Raw genomic sequence first — 18,000 nt, 5'->3', positions numbered from 1 at the left:
AATACTCTAACAACTCGTTGAGTCACCATGATTTACATTTCTCAAAAAAAAAAAAAAAAAACTGTCGGGTCAGGGGATGAGGACGAGAGATTTTGCCTTTTAATACAAGAACGATTTGATTTCGAACAAACTAATTTTTTGAGAGTTTAATTAATGAACAATAAATGTTTGTTTCCATGTTTCTTTAATAAGATAGATAAACATATTAATAAGATAATTAATGGCTTTTTAGGGGGGCCATTTTCATATCGGCCCATTTTTAGAAGTGTTCGGCCCAAATCGCCAAACTAACCCACTAATTTTTATTATGTTCGAAAATCATAATATAATTAATTGATGTCATGCTGACGCCACAGTGATCGGACAAATCAAAGCCGGTTGCATTTGGTTGCATTGAACTATTTTATTTGTTTACTATTAACAAGTAGTAAACCAGCACTGAACATTATTGACTATTTGTTGACCATTGCTCTCGTGTCTTTCAATAAAACATAAAATTTGTGTTAATAAAACAATTTACGAGTATTTTTATCGATACCAATGATAATAATTTAATAATAAAGAAACACAATTAAACTTCACCTACCATTAGCCATTAGAATTTAGACCGGTGGCCCTATGAATCTTGTATTTTGTTGTGCTGTTTTCCTTTTCATATATTCCTCAAACATCACGAGGGTTACCTTGTTGTTAATTAGAATCAAGTTTTTAACACTTAAAGAAAATAATAGTAATATATGAATTCAATACGATTTAATTTGGTAAAATAAAATAAGAAAACAAGAGAATGGAAATGGATAAATAAAATATATATATAGCACATTGAATTGCACAAACAAAAGTACAAATGGCCTACTAATACAGTGCTCCATGTAGCAATTGGTGAAGTAGTAGACTCCAGCTAATCTTTTCAACCCCACCCCCCTAACCAGACACATCACACATGCCCGGTCAATATATGTACCTCACCCAAACGCTCCTTAACATCAATATTTTCTTTTTTCTTTTTTTCCTCCTTTTAATTTATCACCTACGCCTGGTGCAATGGACTACGGCAGGATCGGAGTACCCGACCCTGGTGGTGGTGGTGGCTCCTCAACCCGTAGCCTTACCGCCGATCCGACCCGCACTCCCCCTAAATCCAAACTCAAGCTTCTCCTCCTCCTCGTCGCTGCAACACTCGTAGTGGCTTCCGCCGTCTCAGCCGCGCTCGTCGTCTTCGTCGTCCGGAACAGAGTCGATGGAGAGAGACTGCTTCACCGGCGACCGTCTCAGGCCATGTCTAGAGCATGCAGCCGGACTCGGTACCCGACTCTCTGTGTCAACTCGCTCCTCGACTTCCCCGGCGCCGCCGCCGCCTCCGACAAGGACCTCGTCCACATTTCCGTCAACATGACTCTGCATAAATTCGGCCGCGCTCTGTATGTAGCCGCCGAGATTGGCAACCTTAATATGGATCCTCACGTCAGGTGATCTCTCGGAATTCAAATTCAATTTTAATTTTACACGCATAAATACCTAATTTACGAAATAATCGTGAAATTAATTCAAAATTGTGCGCTTCTACAATCAGGTCCGCGTACGAGGACTGCTTGGAGCTCCTCGGCGATTCGGTGGATCTCCTCTCACGATCGCTCACCTCCGTCGCTCCAGGCGGCGGCGCCGCCGCCTCGACTCAGGACGTGTTGACCTGGCTCAGCGCCTCGTTGACGAACCAGGACACCTGCACCGAAGGCTTCAACGAATTAAACGGCTACGTGAAGAATCAAATGTCGGACCGGCTGAAGGATTTATCCGAGCTCGTGAGCAATTGTCTCGCGATATACGCCGCCGCCGGAGGCGACGAGGATTTCGCCGGAATTCCGATTCAGAATCGCCGGCGGCGATTACTAAGTAGTGATAAGAAGGAGCACAAGCATTTTCCGGTATGGTTATCCCGGAGAGACAGAAGGCTGCTGGATATTCCGGTGACGGCGATTAGCGCCGACGTAATCGTGTCCAAAGACGGCAACGGAACGTGCAAAACGATCGCCGAGGCCATTAAGAAGGTTCCCGATTACGGGAACCGGCGATTCATTATCTACGTGAGGGCAGGAAAGTAAGTTCACATGTTCTGTACTATTAGTCGGTCGGTTACCCTTTTAATTCCTTTATTTTTTTTTCCGTAATTGCTAATGACTATAATGCCCCTATCTCAGTTACATGTCAATATGTCACGTCTTATTCTTGAACTTAGTTTTAGTAACGATGTTCGTAGACTGAGACTTGACTATATACAATTCCTCACCTGAACAAGAACAACTCTTCTATTATCTAAACTTTATATTATTTAATTTGAAATGAAAATGATTTATTCAACTCTGATTTATCACATATGACTTTTTAATTAGAAGAGTTCTATTAAAAAAGGTTGTAATATAATAAAATGTTTCATTCGAAATACATAACATAGGTACGAGGAGAGTGTACTGAAGGTGGGAAGGAAGAAGACTAATATAATGTTCATCGGAGACGGCAAGGGCAAGACGGTCATTTCAGGTGGAAAAAGCGTACAGGATAACATGACAACATTCCACACCGCGTCTTTTGGTAAATTACCTTTTTCTCTCTGTTTCTTTTTCACTATTTACCTTTCCCACCCTCGATTTTGTGATAATTATTGATAGTTGTATTTAGAGTATAATTATTAATCATAGCTGAAAGTGAAAAATCAATGGGCGGTTGTGCTTTTCTGCATGTCGTTGAAACATGCACGTGGCTGTCATGCTTGACTTTGTGATTAGATTCTTGTCTTTCCATGCCCATTAGACAAATTCCTGATTGGACTAATTTGCCCCTCGATTTTTTTAAAATAAATTAGCCACAAACAAAATCCGGATTATAAAATTGTCCAGAACAATTTTCTATACCCGTTGTGCCCTTGAATTTTTATTTACATTTTATTTCTTTAATTTGATTTCAAACTTTTCTTGACGTGGCTTTCAATTTTCAACTATGTTGGAGCGTGTATCCATGTCTTTATGTCTTTATGTCCCTTTCTAGTAAGAGCTTTTATTGAAGTATAACATTATTAAAGGTTAATTATTTGCTGAGTGGGGGGATACAGCCATATACATATAGGGGTGGGGGGCGGCCTCACTTTTATTGGAAGGATAAGGGAAACAAAATTATTTTCCATATCCATTTTATGAAATTCAGACAAATATTCATGATGCTTTAATTTGATCAATGTGACATAAGAAAGAGGAAATAAGAAAGCTAACTTTTTCCCCAATATGAATTAAGTAATTTGGCTAATCGGTCCCGCAAGGGATGACTCAACCGTATAACTTCTGTCAAATGATCCAAGTTTGAATCCCCTTGTCAATAATCTATAGGTCGAGACCAACGATCTCTTAGTCGAGATTGTGTCGTACATGATTAGTCTGGTGTGGTTTACATCTGATCTCGTATGGTTACGATAGTGTAACATGATTAGCCCAGTTTTGTCTGCATCTCTCGTGTGGTTTTCAAGATATTATATATACGAGAGTATATGTTTACTAAATGCACCATTGATAGCAAGTTCTTCGTTAAAAAAAAAAGTAATTTGGCTAATTGCATTCATCTTCTCATTTGTCTTGTTCTGTTTAGACACACTTGAAAAGTTCCTTTACCCTATGATTCTTACCTCTCTCTGCACCAAATTTCTTCCCCATATGTACCAATGCTGACAAATATCCCATCGAATTTAGTGGCTATAATCTTATGCAGGTGGCATTATTATTAATATGGTCCATTGGTATGTCATATTTAGTTTATAAGACCATTTACCAACAAACTATTAAATGGTTTACAACTAGTTTTTTTCTTATTACTTATTTCATACATTCATATGCCACTTGGACTATAATAGTATAAAACAAGATCTAATCCTTAACTATATTGTCACAAAAAGGCAGTTTGAAGAGTCTTTCCATTCTTAATTCCTTGTCACCAACATCGGTCTACATAGTATAACTAGTTTAATGTATTAATACTACATGTTTTGTATTACTACTTTGTTCCAAATTAAGTGTCGCTTTAGGAAATTTTCTACTTTTATATTAGCTGTCACTTTATAATTTCAATAACACATTAATTATCATTTTCTCAATTGTGCGGTTATCACTCTTGATAAGGTCGGAAAAATATAATAAAATTAATAACATGAGTATTTTGGTCATATTATATATATTACTTCCTAAAATCGGTGCATATTTATTAGTTTTTTTAATATGTGTGCATTAACCCTAAATTGACACTTATTTTGGCATTATTGCAGCTGCAACTGGTGCTGGCTTCATTGCAAGGGACATAACATTCGAAAATTGGGCCGGGCCGAGCAAGCACCAGGCGGTGGCCCTCCGCGTGGGGGCGGACCACGCGGTAATCTACCGTTGCAACATCATTGGGTACCAAGACACCCTCTATACGCACTCCCAACGACAGTTCTACCGCGAGTGCGACATCTACGGCACAGTGGACTTTATATTCGGGAACGCGGCCGTTGTCTTCCAGAACTGTACGATCCACGCTCGGAAGCCGTTGCAGTTCCAGAAGAACACGATCACCGCCCAGAACCGAAAGGACCCTAACCAGAACACGGGCATTTCGATCCACGCGTGCCGGATCCTTGCCGAACCGGATCTCGAGGCGGCCAAGGGGTCGTACCCTACGTACTTGGGGCGGCCTTGGAAGTTGTACTCTAGGACGGTGTATATGATGTCATATATAGGGGATCATATTCACCCTAAGGGGTGGTTGGAGTGGAATGCTACATTCGCGTTGGATACTCTGTATTACGGGGAGTATATGAATTACGGGCCCGGTGGGGCCATAGGGCAAAGGGTGAATTGGACGGGGTATCGTGTGATTACGGCAGCGGAGGAGGCTAGCAAGTTTACGGTGGCACAGTTCATTTATGGGTCTTCATGGTTGCCCTCCACCGGAGTGGCCTTTTCTGCCGGGCTCTTGACTTGATACCCCCCTTGCTTTGACTATATTGATATGGTATATAGTAATTTTTATTAGTTGTTATTTTATTTTATTTTATTTTTCTTTGGGGGGTTAAGTTACTGAACTGACACATAAGGCTCAAATTGATGGATTATTTGATATGGTGTAGTAAAGTTGGATGAAATTGTAACATGGGGAATGTACACTAGTATTTGTACTCTTTTCTCCATTGTCAAAATAATATCTTATTTTATTTGGTACACTTCATATGTGGGTTTGTTTGTGTAAATTAAATATTGTTTATTTTATAAAAAAATAAGTAAATAAATTGAAGAATATAGGTTAACTGTTATTCTGTCGGTGGGTATAAAATATTTATGGAAATAAATGCTTAGACCAACTAATTATATGTGACCCACAAGATACATGCATGCAGGAAGTTATGACCATGTGAACCAGTTCAGACAGCTGGCTGAAGATATTAAATATTACTTATTTTCCAAGCTTTCACAATTTTCAAACAAATTAATATTCCGTGTAATTGCAAAAATTCAGTCATTTTAATTGAGCAAATTAATTACGTACATTTAAGATTCAAATCATTTTAAAATACTCAGAACTAATTGATTGAGAACAGTATGAAAGCCCATCGACGAATGGGTTTGCCCCAAATGATGGAACATCCAGTCAATTTTGATTCCTTAATTGGGCCGACATATAACATTACCCGATCCAGTTCATTGGGTGAGTTTTAAAATGACAATTGTACCCCCAAAAGAGGTTCTTATTACACGAGGAGAAACCAGAGTTCAATTACAAGTAACTCCGGTATACAGGTGAGATAAAGTCGAAAACGAGGAATCAGAATTTGTACGAAAATGCAGAACATGTTACCTACAAACTTCTCTCGATAAAATCCCATATCCTCTTTTCCATATATATACGATCCGTAAGCCTACGAGGCATGTGTCGTTCATCGGGAAAGATCAACAATTCGTAAGATTTCCCAGCAGAAATAAGTGCATTCACAAGCATAGCAGTGTGCCTAAAATGCACATTCTCATCAATCATTCCATGCACAAGCAGTAGCTTCCCCTCCAAGTTTCCCACATGATGCATCACAGAACTGTGCAAGTAGCTCGATTTGTTTTCACAAGGCAAGCCCATGTACTTTTCGGTGTAAAACGTGTCGTATCCATTCCATGATGTGACAGGTGCACCAGAAACTGCACATTTGAAGACTTGGGGGAATCTTGTTAGTGCCATTGCCGATAAATATCCACCATAACTCCATCCGTACAGTCCAATATGACCAGGTTTAGCTAACCCTAGTTTAGTCAGCCATTCAGCTCCGGTTAGTTGATCCTCAACGTCGATTTGGCCGCAGTTGTATTTCAGTGCACCTGCAAACTTGAGCCCACGTCGTGCAGTTCCTCTGTTATCCATCTGCAAAAGGTAGTGTACATAGCAGTCATGTAGTGTATATAGCAGATATTCCAAAAGTAGGTAAAAATCACAGCAAAAAAAATGTATTCTCAATCGGGAACAAACAATCGAACCTTCCAAACTAAAATGCCTTTACTTCTCAGATATTGGGCTCTCATGTCAACGGTGTTTATCCAAGAATCAGAGACTAGTTGTACACTAGGACCCCCATATACATGAATCATTGTCTTGTAAGGTGGTGGTCCGAATCTAGCAGCGTCAGGTTTATATAGTGCCCCATACAAAGTTGTTCCATCCTTTGCCTCTAACTGAATAACCTCTGGACTCTCGAGCGGTAGTTTCTTAAACTTGGGAATGTCGACTGGCTGCTCATAAAGAGATGCAATCAAGCTTCCGTCGAGCAAAGAGTGTACCGTAAGTTTGGGAGGTGAAGACAAGGAATCATGGATATCAATAAACCTCTGCAACATATGATCAAGCACAACCACATGTTTACCCTTTCCATTGGTTAATCTCGATGGAGCCTGTAACGAATGGCTTGCATCTGGGAATAAATTGGTCGAATAAAGATGAGATTCCAAAGAGCCGTCTAAAGTTCCAGTAAAGTAAATAATTCCAGAAGCTTCGTTTACACCGGCAACATGGTCTACCGCCCAATCACCTTGAGTAATAGGTCCCAAGCACACTCCATCCAAATCATACAAATATAAATGTCTGAATCCGGTTTTCTCGCTAGCCCAAACAAAGCCTCCACGAGATTTATTGGGTATTTTGTCTAAAGGGGTGAAGCAATCATGCAAATTGATCCATGTTTCGTTTTCTTCTTCCAATATGACTTCCCTTTGACCAGTTTTAATGTCAAACTTGAGGATCTTTAGTTTAGAATGTGTTCTGTTCAAAACCTGAGCAATCAGAATATTCCCGTGCATCCAATTGACTCTCGCCAGATATTCCTCATTGTGTGCTTCTCCGCAGTGAAGATCCATCCAACTAACGGGTCCACCAGAGGCAGAAACAACACCCAAACGAACTTTTACATTTGAAGCACCAGCAAAAGGGTAAGCATGGTCTTCTTGTGCATCTGAGCCCACTGAATCTTTGCCTTGATGCATGATCCTAAAGAGAGGTATCTCAGATGAATCGACCTCAGTAAACGCAATAAGTTTGCTGTCAAGTGACCACCAGTACCCACTCTTTCGATCCATTTCCTCCTATAGCCGAAGAACATTAGCATTTTCTCAGTTAGCAAACACACTTATTTCTTATTGTAATTGGAAATTGAAGTTTTTCTTTTTTTGCTTTTTCCAGACCAGGTCACACCATTGAATACAAAATCAGAGCAAGAAACATAATAACCCACCTGCGCAATGAACTCAGCAAGACCGTGCGTCTGAAAAGCCCAACATAAAAAACATAAGTCACTTTCATCATGCACTAAATAAATGAAATAGATATTCTGCTTCAGTGTTGCATAATTCATTAAAAGGAAAATGAGACATTAGGTAGGCATAAATAGTTACAGTCATGCCAAACCATCAAAACAAATCTTGTAGAACAGGTCATTTACCTTTCTTGTGGTCAATAAAGACAGGTAAATAAAATCTTAAGGAACTAAACAATCAAAAACGAACATAAAATGTACGTCCTACTTAAAAAAAGGGAAAGTTACCAACGGTTAAACACCTTTCAGTTTGACTTAATATGGAGCTACCTGACCATCGAAAACAAATATCATATGAGGGCAAGGTATGAAAGAAAGATCGACTTTCATAACCAACATGGTATAACACATGGCATAAATATATAATAACGAGACACGAACAAAAATTGGAACATAATGCTTACAATAGCATTCTCATTGGCACCCAGGGTCAACTGCTTCGACGTGTTGAATAGAAGATTTAACACATGAAGCTCATTATCCCTCACGTAAGCAAGTGTCGTTCCATCTGGGGAGACATGCGGGTCTATAATTGGCGAGCAAGCGACACTTGGAAGCTTCAGTTGTGGTTTAACGCCAAAATCCTGACTATAGACCTGCTCACATGTAGCAGATGTGGGTTAGTTAAAGAAGGTAATCAACAGAATATGTTATAAACAAGTGTCCGTCACAATGAAACTCTTCAAACATAAACGAGACGTGATGTTAGGAAAACACACCCCAGCTGGTAGAGGTACCATAACCGTTTTCCTCTTTGGACTCGTGTTTATCCATTCATAGCGTGTGACACCTAAGCCACGCTCCCTTAACCTCTCCCGTCTCAACTTCTCTTCAGCAGATAAATTATTCTCGTCAAGCCCACCATCTGGTGGGCTGAAAAACAGTTCATGCTTGCCAGTCTTGGGGTCGAACGTAAACAATTTTCTATTCAAAGTCTGATCGGGACTGAACAAGTACGCTATCAGACTATCGTCGGGGCTAAAACTAACTGCAGATGGCACTCCGTAACCTGGTAGAGGGGACTGCACTATCTCTTCGACGGGGAATGCCGTGCAGTTATCCTGAGCATTTGCTGCCGTTGAATCGGTTGCAGGCATCTTGTGAGGAAGATATCTCGAACGCTTCAAATTCTTCTTATTCCCACTGTTATTGGGTCATTGCATAACAAAATAAACATCCGAATTTTAGTAGTTTATACATCAACTTATGCATACTGAATAATCTGCCGAAAGCAAAGTTAAAATTATTGGAAGTAGAAGTAAATAGCAAACACAGAATATTAATTTAATCAAGATTTAGTCAAGAGATAATCGAATTATTGCCCAAGTTAAAGCAGCTTTTTGAGCGTCTGCTTTTTCCAGCGGAAAAAGGTGGGTTAAAAAAATCACTTTTCGTTCCGCTGGATCGAAAAATTTGCTACTCAACTTGAAACTAAAGTAGTATACAGAACAGTTAACATCAAATCTTTACACATTGTCACCCAGAAAAAGAAAAAAAGTGAACAAAAACAAATCAGCAAAAAGGTCATCAACAATCAGAATTATCCTGCTACACCTACTAGCGATGAACAATAATTTAAGAATATTCCCTAATAATTGAACTACTAAAAATAATCATGAAGATGAATATGCAATCTGACCTGTCTTTTATGATCCGGCAAAGAATAAGATCGAATTTGGACTCGAGATTCGGATTCCGATTCGAATTCCTTCAAATTACTCTGTTACTGATTAAATCAGGCTCTTAAAACGCACAACAATTTCTCAGAAAAATCGCAGTTAGCAATTTGGGGAAAAATGAGAAATTAAAAACCGGCAAACGGTTTCATGCAAGCGAGTTCGATAGTGGATGAAGTGTTTTGATTTTGGGGAAGAGTGGCGCGTAATAATACTCTCGAGAGTTGCGCGTGAGGACAGAGGTTTTCCCAGCGTCGTAGTTAATTAGGCATAAAATTTGGATTATTTAGGCATAATTTGGCGTAGTTAATTAGGCTTATTAACAAGGTAGTCAATATCTGATTATTATTCCATTCAGTAATAAAATAATATCAAATCATCATTCATCATTTTATCGTTGTATTATCTCCTTTTTAGTACTATTTATCTATCTTATTCTTACTAATTAAAAAGAAATGGAGTTATATTTTAGGGAAAATTTGACAAAACCACCTCATTACACAAGTGTTATTACAATGAGCCCAATTTTATTTTATATTTTTAAGATAAATCCAAAAAATCTTTTATGAATTAAAAACACTTGAGTATCACCATTGTACCCCTAACTAAGAAATTACTTATATTTAATTTTGATATTAAAAGATATATAATATATTTTCCATATATACCCATATATATATATATATATATATATATATATATATATATATATATATATATATATATATATATATTAAATAACACCTTATTAACAACATATATGTCTCTCTCTCTCTCTCTCTCTCTCTCTCTCTCTCTCTCTCTCTCTTAAATATCTTAATTAAATCCAAAATTAATAACGTCAATAGAACAAAATTAATAATACACAACTATCATAAATTAATAACATTTAAATAGAAAATGAATGTAATTTCGAAAATAGAAAATGAATGTAATTTCGAAAATAAAAAATGAATGTAATTTCAAAAATGAATGTAATTTCGTTAATTACGGAGTGGTTTTCATTAATTACATAATGGTTTTCTGTTAATTGATAAGTTTATAGTGACTTTTTGCAATGTAATTTGTTAATTACAAAGTGATCTTCATTAATTAAAGAGTAATTTTCATTAATTACGGAGTGGTTTTCGTAAATTGATAAGTTTTTAGTGATTTTTTGTCATAGAACTTGTTAATTACATAGTAGTTTTCATTAATTATAGAGTGATTTTTGTTAATTGATAAGTTTTTAGTGAATTTTTGTAATGAAATTTGCTATTTACATAGTTTTTCGTTAATTTACAAATTGGTTTTCATTAATTATAGAGTAGTTTTTAATTACATAGAGATTTTCGATAGGTTTATAATAGATTTTCGTAACAAAATACTACTATAATTACATAGTGGTTTTTGGTAAATTTACAGTGAATTTCAATTTGTTAAAAACAATATTTTTTTTTTAAATTTAACTTTAAAAAAGAGATGTATAAAAAAAATCATTTAATTTTTTTTTTAAAAAAATGATAAAACTTAAAACATAAAAAATAAAATAAAAATCCAATTAATTAATTAATTATTTGGAAGGAGAAAGTGGCGTGATACATGAGAGAATAGGGGGTGGTGGGGAGAAAATAGGGGGATTTGCATATCTACAAAAGAAATAATGGATTTTTAAAATAATATAATATGGAAATTTTCAATAATATTAAATAGGGGCATTTTAGATAATTCGAGCCAATTGGGTTTATAACAAATATCAATTAAAAAAATTGGATTTATTAAGAAGTCAAAATTCAATGAGGGGTGTTTGACAAATAGCCCCTATTATTAATATTTACTAAACTAAATATAACAAAAACAAATCCATGCCCAGTTTATTACGTATGCTAGACAACGGATTTCCTTCTACACAAAACATAATTTCAAACCTCAAACTAATATTACAACAAAAATAACCCTGTACCAAAAAAAAAAAAAAACATTAATAATATACATAAAAAAAAAACATTAATAAAAAAAACATTAATAATAACCCTGTACCAAAAAACATTCATCTGCAAAACCATAGCAAGAACCCGAAACCTTCCACTTTCGGCTAACAGAAACTCGATCCGTGCTGTATAAAAGTATGATCTGTATATACATAAATATGTATGTATGTCCTTCTTGAAGTTCATTTCCTCGAAATGTGACAGGGAGGGAGTTACCAAAGAGCTGCAAGTTGATTTACACTTCGGAGTCTTCAACTTCCGAGCTTATTACGAAGCTAGGAAACGCAAGTGTTATATCCCTAAACCGTCAAAGTATTTGAATAAAATCAGGTCGATGTAAGGTCAGTGAGTGAAATAGTTTCCAAGATGAAAAATAGAATCAAATGATGAGCTAATAAGCTCGAGTTTGGTTTAAACTATATAGTATGATATGAGTTGGATCCTTCATTAAACTTACTTGAGATATGGGAGAGTCATATTCTTGATGAGAGATGGATTTCTCGATACAAATTCTTTCCACTCGTCTGGGTCTATCCTTCCATCACCTTTCGTATCTGCATCAGAGAATGTCTGCAGAAAAAGAAGAAAAAAATTATGTAAATTAAATAAAAAAAAACCAAAAAAAATGTTATTTTATATATGTATGTATACATATCTTCACCTTGTCCACAATCATTTCTACAAAGTCCTCTGAAAGTACTAGGTCTGATTCGTGTAATAGTGCCAATACCATCTCTCTCAACTGCCAAAAATTTTGAGTTGAATTTTTAAAAAAATCTACTTCAAAAAACAGGGCTAATGCAATTTCACAGAGGTATTAAGATTCAACTAAAACATTTTTTTACCTCTTCCCTCTCAATGTAACCTGTGTTCCTTAGATCGTAGAGTCTAAATGCAACTGCCAAAACCAATGCTTAGTTAGAGACGAAAATAAAATAAAAAGGCCATTTATGCAGGTCATTACAAAAAATGTCATTACAAAGTAAATATAATAATTCATACATGCAACTTTGTCAGAAACTGGTGCATTAGGGTGAAATACACCTAAAGATCGGACAAATTCTCCAAATTCGATCACTTCATTGCGTTTATAGTCAAACAAATCAAATATCTGCATAGAGATACATATGCTGTTAACAGAGTGTATGCATAATGATTACAAACATAAGAAAAGTGAAAATAACCGGAAATTTAAACTAAAGTCACATTAGCCTACCCTGTCTGAGAACAGATTTCTCCGGTTTCTGTTCCTAAAGAGTGCTAGCTGGAATTCTTCCTGATAAATTGCACAAAAATTACTATCAATAATTGGAAAACTTCCTAACTTTATCGACAAGCCATTAAATCAATTAATAGTAAGTGCAACATTATATTCCAAGTGAATTTAAAGAAAGAAAAGAAAAAAAAAGGACCTTGTGAATGAGGCCGTCGTCTATTATGGAGCTGCTTATCTTCTTAAAAAGTTCGTACAAAGCTTCTACTTCACTCACTGTGACTGCAACACATAGAATCATATCAATCAGTTTCTTGCATTAAATCATTAAAAAAATCAACTAATTTGAAGTGTTATGAGGTGCATACTCACAAGGTGTCTCGGCAGCAAGAATGGTGGGGTCCTCATAACCAGGGGTATGTTTAGTTATTTTGGAGTGAAAGCAGCCCATTAGAGCAGCATAGACAATCGATTTCTTTACGGTCGTAAAAGCTCATGCTAGTGGAAATTCTCGAGATATTATCACCTGTCAAATTGAATCAAACCAACTCAAATAAATTTCCCATAAGTTTGTAGGATCAATTTAAACTGAGATACCTTATCATAAATCCAACGAGAGGCAAAATTCATGGAAATAACAGCACACAGATGATTTTCTAAAATTCCGAGCGAAACAAATTAAGAAACAACTACAGAATCCCACTCTCAATCTTACATACGTTGTAATCAATATAAATAATTAAATCATATGTAGAGCTAGGAGAGTTTTGCTTACACATGATAAGAGTATTAGTTAAAGAACATCTATAGATGTAACTCAATAAACCGACGAATTAACTAAAATATGAAGGAGGGAGCTACCTCAAACCAACTCGGAGTTGTAGTAAAAAAAACGTACCAGGTACCGAAGGATGCAACCTCGTTAAATTTAAAGACATGTAGCTTAGGGCAACCAATTTAAAAGAGGAGAAGAAATAATCATTCATGAAAGCAACAGTTATTGTGACATAAAATTTTGATACTGGGGCACCACACATGGGACCAAGCTTTTATTAGCAAGTCATATTCATGTCACCATAATCGGCATCACATTGAAAGAAAATTACAAACTAATCTGTGACTTTCCACAATCAGCCAATAAATTTTTTTTTTTAAAAAAAAAATATTAAAAACATTAATTAATAATCATTTAAAAGTCTAAACAAAATTATAAATTTCAAAAAAGAGCATGGATAAGCAAATCTAGACCTTTCCTCATCGGTTACATCGATCAGAAGAAATATCACACAATAAAAAACCTTTACATAAAGCCAAAAGCCAAAAACACCATTAAATTATTAAATAGTACTCAAACAGATATATTTTTTATTTTTTTAATTTTTTTAATTTTGGGGTTATTATTAAACTTAATTGGAAACTCAAATCGCTACTCCAGAATATTCGATTCCGGAATTTGATTAATGGTGGGAAACAGGACTCATGCATTAACGGAAACAGAAATTGACTCTGGCCTCGTTCGGAAATACAAAAAAAAATTATTTAAATTCAATTCGATGGCCAAATCGAAGAACAGATGGAAAAATGAAGAACAAATTCGAAAATGCGAATTTACGTAAAACAGAAACGAAATAAATCAAATAAAAAATATATTATTTCATCTGCAAAAGAAAAGAAAGCAGATAGTAGCCACGAAAAAATCAAATGAAGAAAAAGAAGAGAGAGAGAGAAGAGCTGACCCGTGAGGAGCAGGATTTTGGGAAGGCTGCTGGGATTTTTTTGCTCCTTGGTTATAATTTGTGCATGTATCTTCTTCATATATATATATATATATATATATAAATAAAATAATTAAAATTAAATAAATAGTCCTTCTTTATATTTTTTTTGACCCACCAGTCCTTCTTTATATATATATTATTTTATTTTAAATTTTCAGGTGAAATAAAGGTTATTAACTATGGGGTTATAGACTTCTCGCTTTCTGCTTTGCCTATTGAGAGTATTGGCAAATGCTATTTCAAATGCCCTTCTTTTTTCTTTTTCTTTTTTTCTTTTTCTCTCATTTTAATTATATCCTACTACATTATTGATCCTGGTGTATTCCCATTGTTTTGTATATAAATATTTTAAAAAAATTAAAAAAAATCATGTGTATATAAATAATTGGTGACGCATGCAAAGCCATAATTAAAAGCTGTACAAAATGTTCTACTACTATCGACATCCACATTTAAGCCATGAAAGGCTCTTCTCAAATCTTAAAAAAAAAAAAAAAAAAATCGAATTTAAACTACCGACATGAGCTAGCTACCATTGATTCGAAATCATCTACGAAATTAATATAGTTAGGTGTAAAAAACAAATTAAAGTAAGTACATATATATATGGTATAAATTAAAAGTATTTAATGATGGTTTTGGAGTAAGAAACTAAATAAAAAGAAAATGATAAGTAGATGAGCCATCCATTTTTTGCAGGGAATTGATAAGGACTAGAGATATACATAATAATACATATATATATGTTGACTTATAAATAAATTTGAGAGAGACGTGCTGCTACGCATCTCCTTTAATTAAATAATTGTTTGATGCAAATCACATGCCCATGCGTGTGGGGAGTTCAGTTCAATCATCTTGTATCATCAATTTTCCAGTTGTAACCCATTTTTGTTTCCTTCATTTTTTTTTTTATATTTTCAATTAATATATATGTTTTTTTAATTGTGCATGTAATATATGTATAATTCTTATGAGTGCGACAAGTTTGGTCACGCGAATAAATAAGTTATTATATGTTGCAGCTGAAGCCTAACTTTTAAATATATTTGAGTCCTGGTCAACAATGTCTAGTGTCTACCTCCTTAATGCAAGTGTTGATGTTAGGTTTTTAATTTTTAATTAGTCAGAGACTGCTAATTTATTTTTAATTTAATAATTGAAAAAATCGTAATAAAAAAGATTTGAATTTAGGGATTGGGAAATTGATATGGGCCGAAAAAAGAATGTTGGGTTTTACCTTATTTCAGCCCAATTCAACTATGGAAATAATTTGGGGATTTATTTATCAACAAAATTAATAAAAATGCAATTTAAACCTCAAAAACCCTTACTTTTCTATTTCACACAGTAGAAAAAACTCACATCAATGGCGCTTTCCAAGCTCTCATTTCTCAACCACCTCGCCAAAACCCTAACGAAACCCCACCGTTTCCAGTCCCACGCGCCACCATCCACCTTCATCCCCGTCCGCCTCTTCTCCTTCGCTACCCCGGAAGAGGCCGCCGCCGAGCGCCGCAAACGCAAACGCCGCCTCCGCATCGAGCCCCCTCTCTCCTCCCTTCGCCACAACCAACAACAACAGCAGCCACCCCGTCCTTCTCCATCCTCGGCCCCGCAAAACCCTAACGCCCCCAAAATTCCCGAACCCGTCTCCGCACTCTCCGGCAACCGCCTCAACCTCCACAACCGCATACTCAAGCTCATCCGCGAGAATGATCTCGAAGAGGCGGCGCTCCTCACGCGCCACTCCATTTACTCCAATTGCCGCCCCACCATCTACACCTGCAATGCAGTTATGGCCGCGCAGCTACGGCAATCCAAATACGCCGAGCTCCTCTCCCTCCACAGGTTCATCACACAAGCCGGCGTTGCTGCCAATGTCGTAACCCACAATCTCCTCCTCACTGTTTATCTCGATTGCCGGAAAACGGATTTAGCCCTAGAGCAATACAAGCAGCTAATTAGCGATGCCCCCTTTAACCCCTCCCCCACTACTTACCGCATCCTAATTAAAGGGTTAGTCGATAATCAGCAAATTGAAAAAGCCCTCGAACTTAAGGAGGAGATGGCGACAAAGGGTTTCAAACCAGATCCCACAATCTATTCATATTTGATGTTGGGGCAAGCAAAGAATTCGAATGCTGAAGGAATTTTTGAGCTGTATGAGGAATTGAAGGAGAAAATGGGGACCGAAGATATTTTAGATGGGGTGATTTATGGGAATTTGATGAAAGGGTATTTCTTGAAAGGAATGGAAACAGAGGCAATGGAGTTGTATAATAAGGTTCTCGGTGAAGGTTCGAACATTAGCATGAGTGCTGTTGCATATAACTATGTCTTAGAGGCATTGAGCAAGAATGGCAAGTTTGAGGAGGCGTTGAATTTGTTTGAGAGGATTAAAAACGAGCACGACCCTCCCAAGAAATTGAGTGTCAATTTGGGGAGTTATAATGTTGTAGTAGATGGGTATTGTGCGAATAAGAAATTCAGCGATGCCATTGAAGTATTCAATAGTATGGGTGATAAAAGGTGCAGTCCCGATACTTTATCGTACAACGTGTTGATTGATCAGTTGTGCAACAACGACAAGTTGGCTGAGGCAGAGGAGCTCTACAAGGGGATGGCTGATAAGAAGGTAAGTCCAGACGAGTACACCTTTGTAACCCTAATGGATGCTTGCTTTAAGGAGAATAGGCCAGATGATGCAGCTCAATACTTTAGGACAATGGTCGAGTCCAAGTTGAGGCCAAACTTAGGTGTCTATAACAGGGCGGTGGAGGGTTTGGTTAAAGTTGGAAAAGTTGACGAGGCAAAGTCATTCTTTGATTTGATGGTGCCGAAGCTAAGGATGAATGATGATGCGTACAAGTTTATAATGAGTGCATTGTTTGAGAATGGAAAACACGATGAAGTGATGAAGATTGTTGATGGTATGTTGAGGGAGGATCCAAACGACTTCACCGATGAGGTGGAGGAATTTGTTAGAGAAGGGCTGAGGAAGGTAGGGAGAGAAGACGAGGTCACGAATCTTAAACTGGATATAGAGAGAGAGAAAGCTGAAGCTGCTGCTAAAGTTGCTGAAGAAGCGGAGAGAGCTAAGGCCAGTGCTAGGGCTGCAGTTGCTTCTCTTTTGCCATCGAAGCTTTTGGGGAACAAAGATAGTGAGATTAAGGATGGTGAAGAGGAGTCAGTGGAGGCTGCCATCGGTGATGATGTAGCAGAAGAAGAATCGGTGGAGAAGGCGACGGTGTAAGTTACGCAGGTAAACAACACATCTTGATTTGGCTTTAGTACTCGATAGCAAATTCTTGCACAGAAGGATAATTATTATTTGTTTCTCCTTTGTAGTCTTTGATGATGTGCAGCCACTTGATGTGTACTTTTTTCGATTATGTTATGAATGCGGTTTCAAGTCTTGGAATGAAGAGAATAATCTGTTTCGAACTTTCTTGATTATGTTTTTATTAACGTGGTTGGTTAGTGGTGTTGCTCATGA

General features: G+C 36.6%; 4 protein-coding genes across 6 annotated transcripts; 2 read left to right on the top strand and 2 right to left on the bottom strand.

Moving 5' to 3' along the window:
* The first annotated feature begins 686 nt into the window (after positions 1–686).
* On the top strand, positions 687–5,244 carry LOC105971743 (putative pectinesterase/pectinesterase inhibitor 34). The gene is made up of 4 exons (XM_012996616.2): positions 687–1,469; positions 1,574–2,098; positions 2,453–2,589; positions 4,304–5,244. Exons 1-4 carry the CDS (start codon positions 1,045–1,047, stop codon positions 4,999–5,001), a joined length of 1,785 nt encoding a protein of 594 aa, XP_012852070.2. The 5' UTR covers positions 687–1,044; the 3' UTR covers positions 5,002–5,244.
* A 394-nt stretch (positions 5,245–5,638) lies between these two features.
* LOC105971742 (prolyl oligopeptidase family protein) lies at positions 5,639–11,404 on the bottom strand. Of its 2 annotated transcripts, XM_012996615.2 has the most exons (7): positions 11,348–11,404; positions 9,504–9,936; positions 8,584–9,007; positions 8,269–8,460; positions 7,784–7,813; positions 6,537–7,634; positions 5,639–6,423 (listed from the first exon to the last, which is right to left on the bottom strand). In XM_012996615.2, the coding sequence occupies exons 3-7, from the start codon at positions 8,959–8,961 to the stop codon at positions 5,872–5,874; spliced, it is 2,250 nt and encodes a 749-aa protein (XP_012852069.1). In that variant the 5' UTR covers positions 8,962–9,007; positions 9,504–9,936; positions 11,348–11,404; the 3' UTR covers positions 5,639–5,871. The 2 variants fall into 2 exon arrangements, with proteins under 2 accessions (XP_012852069.1, XP_088675359.1); XM_088819233.1 differs by lacking the exons at positions 9,504–9,936; positions 11,348–11,404 and having other exon boundaries at positions 8,584–9,024.
* On the bottom strand, positions 11,369–14,545 carry SOS3 (Calcium-binding EF-hand family protein). 2 transcript variants are annotated; one of them, XM_088819236.1, is made up of 10 exons: positions 14,460–14,545; positions 13,092–13,249; positions 12,923–13,005; positions 12,727–12,786; positions 12,513–12,621; positions 12,356–12,408; positions 12,172–12,252; positions 11,968–12,080; positions 11,553–11,809; positions 11,369–11,476 (listed from the first exon to the last, which is right to left on the bottom strand). In XM_088819236.1, exons 2-9 carry the CDS (start codon positions 13,129–13,131, stop codon positions 11,746–11,748), a joined length of 603 nt encoding a protein of 200 aa, XP_088675362.1. In that variant the 5' UTR covers positions 13,132–13,249; positions 14,460–14,545; the 3' UTR covers positions 11,369–11,476; positions 11,553–11,745. The 2 variants fall into 2 exon arrangements, with proteins under 2 accessions (XP_088675362.1, XP_088675361.1); XM_088819235.1 differs by having other exon boundaries at positions 13,096–13,249.
* Positions 14,546–15,806: 1,261 nt separating this feature from the next.
* Positions 15,807–17,948, top strand: EMB1796 (Pentatricopeptide repeat (PPR) superfamily protein). The gene has a single exon (XM_088819231.1). It carries the CDS (start codon positions 15,871–15,873, stop codon positions 17,755–17,757), a length of 1,887 nt encoding a protein of 628 aa, XP_088675357.1. The 5' UTR covers positions 15,807–15,870; the 3' UTR covers positions 17,758–17,948.
* Positions 17,949–18,000: the final 52 nt, after the last annotated feature.

Source organism: Erythranthe guttata, chromosome 6 (assembly GCF_056151865.1).
Source record: "Erythranthe guttata isolate IM_541 chromosome 6, IM_541, whole genome shotgun sequence".
Lineage (NCBI taxonomy): Eukaryota > Viridiplantae > Streptophyta > Magnoliopsida > Lamiales > Phrymaceae > Erythranthe > Erythranthe guttata.
The sequence above is the reverse complement of the archived record's forward strand: the minus strand, read 5'-3'. Positions and strand labels throughout refer to the sequence as shown.

What these genes read in the sequence shown, in the direction of transcription:
- EMB1796 (XM_088819231.1), top strand. Translation starts at nt 15,871, where the DNA reads ATGGCGCTTTCCAAGCTCTCATTTCTCAACCACCTCGCCAAAACCCTA.
- SOS3 (XM_088819235.1), bottom strand. Translation starts at nt 13,174, where the DNA reads ATGGGCTGCTTTCACTCCAAAATAACTAAACATACCCCTGGTTATGAG. An exon ending in TCTTGCTGCCGAGACACCTT is followed by an intron (nt 13,006 to 13,095) that starts GTGAGTATGCAC and finishes TATGTGTTGCAG; the next exon opens with TCACAGTGAGTGAAGTAGAA. An exon ending in GAAATCTGTTCTCAGACAGG is followed by an intron (nt 12,622 to 12,726) that starts GTAGGCTAATGT and finishes ATCTCTATGCAG; the next exon opens with ATATTTGATTTGTTTGACTA.
- LOC105971743 (XM_012996616.2), top strand. Translation starts at nt 1,045, where the DNA reads ATGGACTACGGCAGGATCGGAGTACCCGACCCTGGTGGTGGTGGTGGC. An exon ending in AATATGGATCCTCACGTCAG is followed by an intron (nt 1,470 to 1,573) that starts GTGATCTCTCGG and finishes TTCTACAATCAG; the next exon opens with GTCCGCGTACGAGGACTGCT. An exon ending in ATCTACGTGAGGGCAGGAAA is followed by an intron (nt 2,099 to 2,452) that starts GTAAGTTCACAT and finishes TACATAACATAG; the next exon opens with GTACGAGGAGAGTGTACTGA.
- LOC105971742 (XM_012996615.2), bottom strand. Translation starts at nt 8,961, where the DNA reads ATGCCTGCAACCGATTCAACGGCAGCAAATGCTCAGGATAACTGCACG. An exon ending in GTGCCAATGAGAATGCTATT is followed by an intron (nt 7,814 to 8,268) that starts GTAAGCATTATG and finishes TGGGCTTTTCAG; the next exon opens with ACGCACGGTCTTGCTGAGTT. An exon ending in AAGGCATTTTAGTTTGGAAG is followed by an intron (nt 6,424 to 6,536) that starts GTTCGATTGTTT and finishes TACCTTTTGCAG; the next exon opens with ATGGATAACAGAGGAACTGC.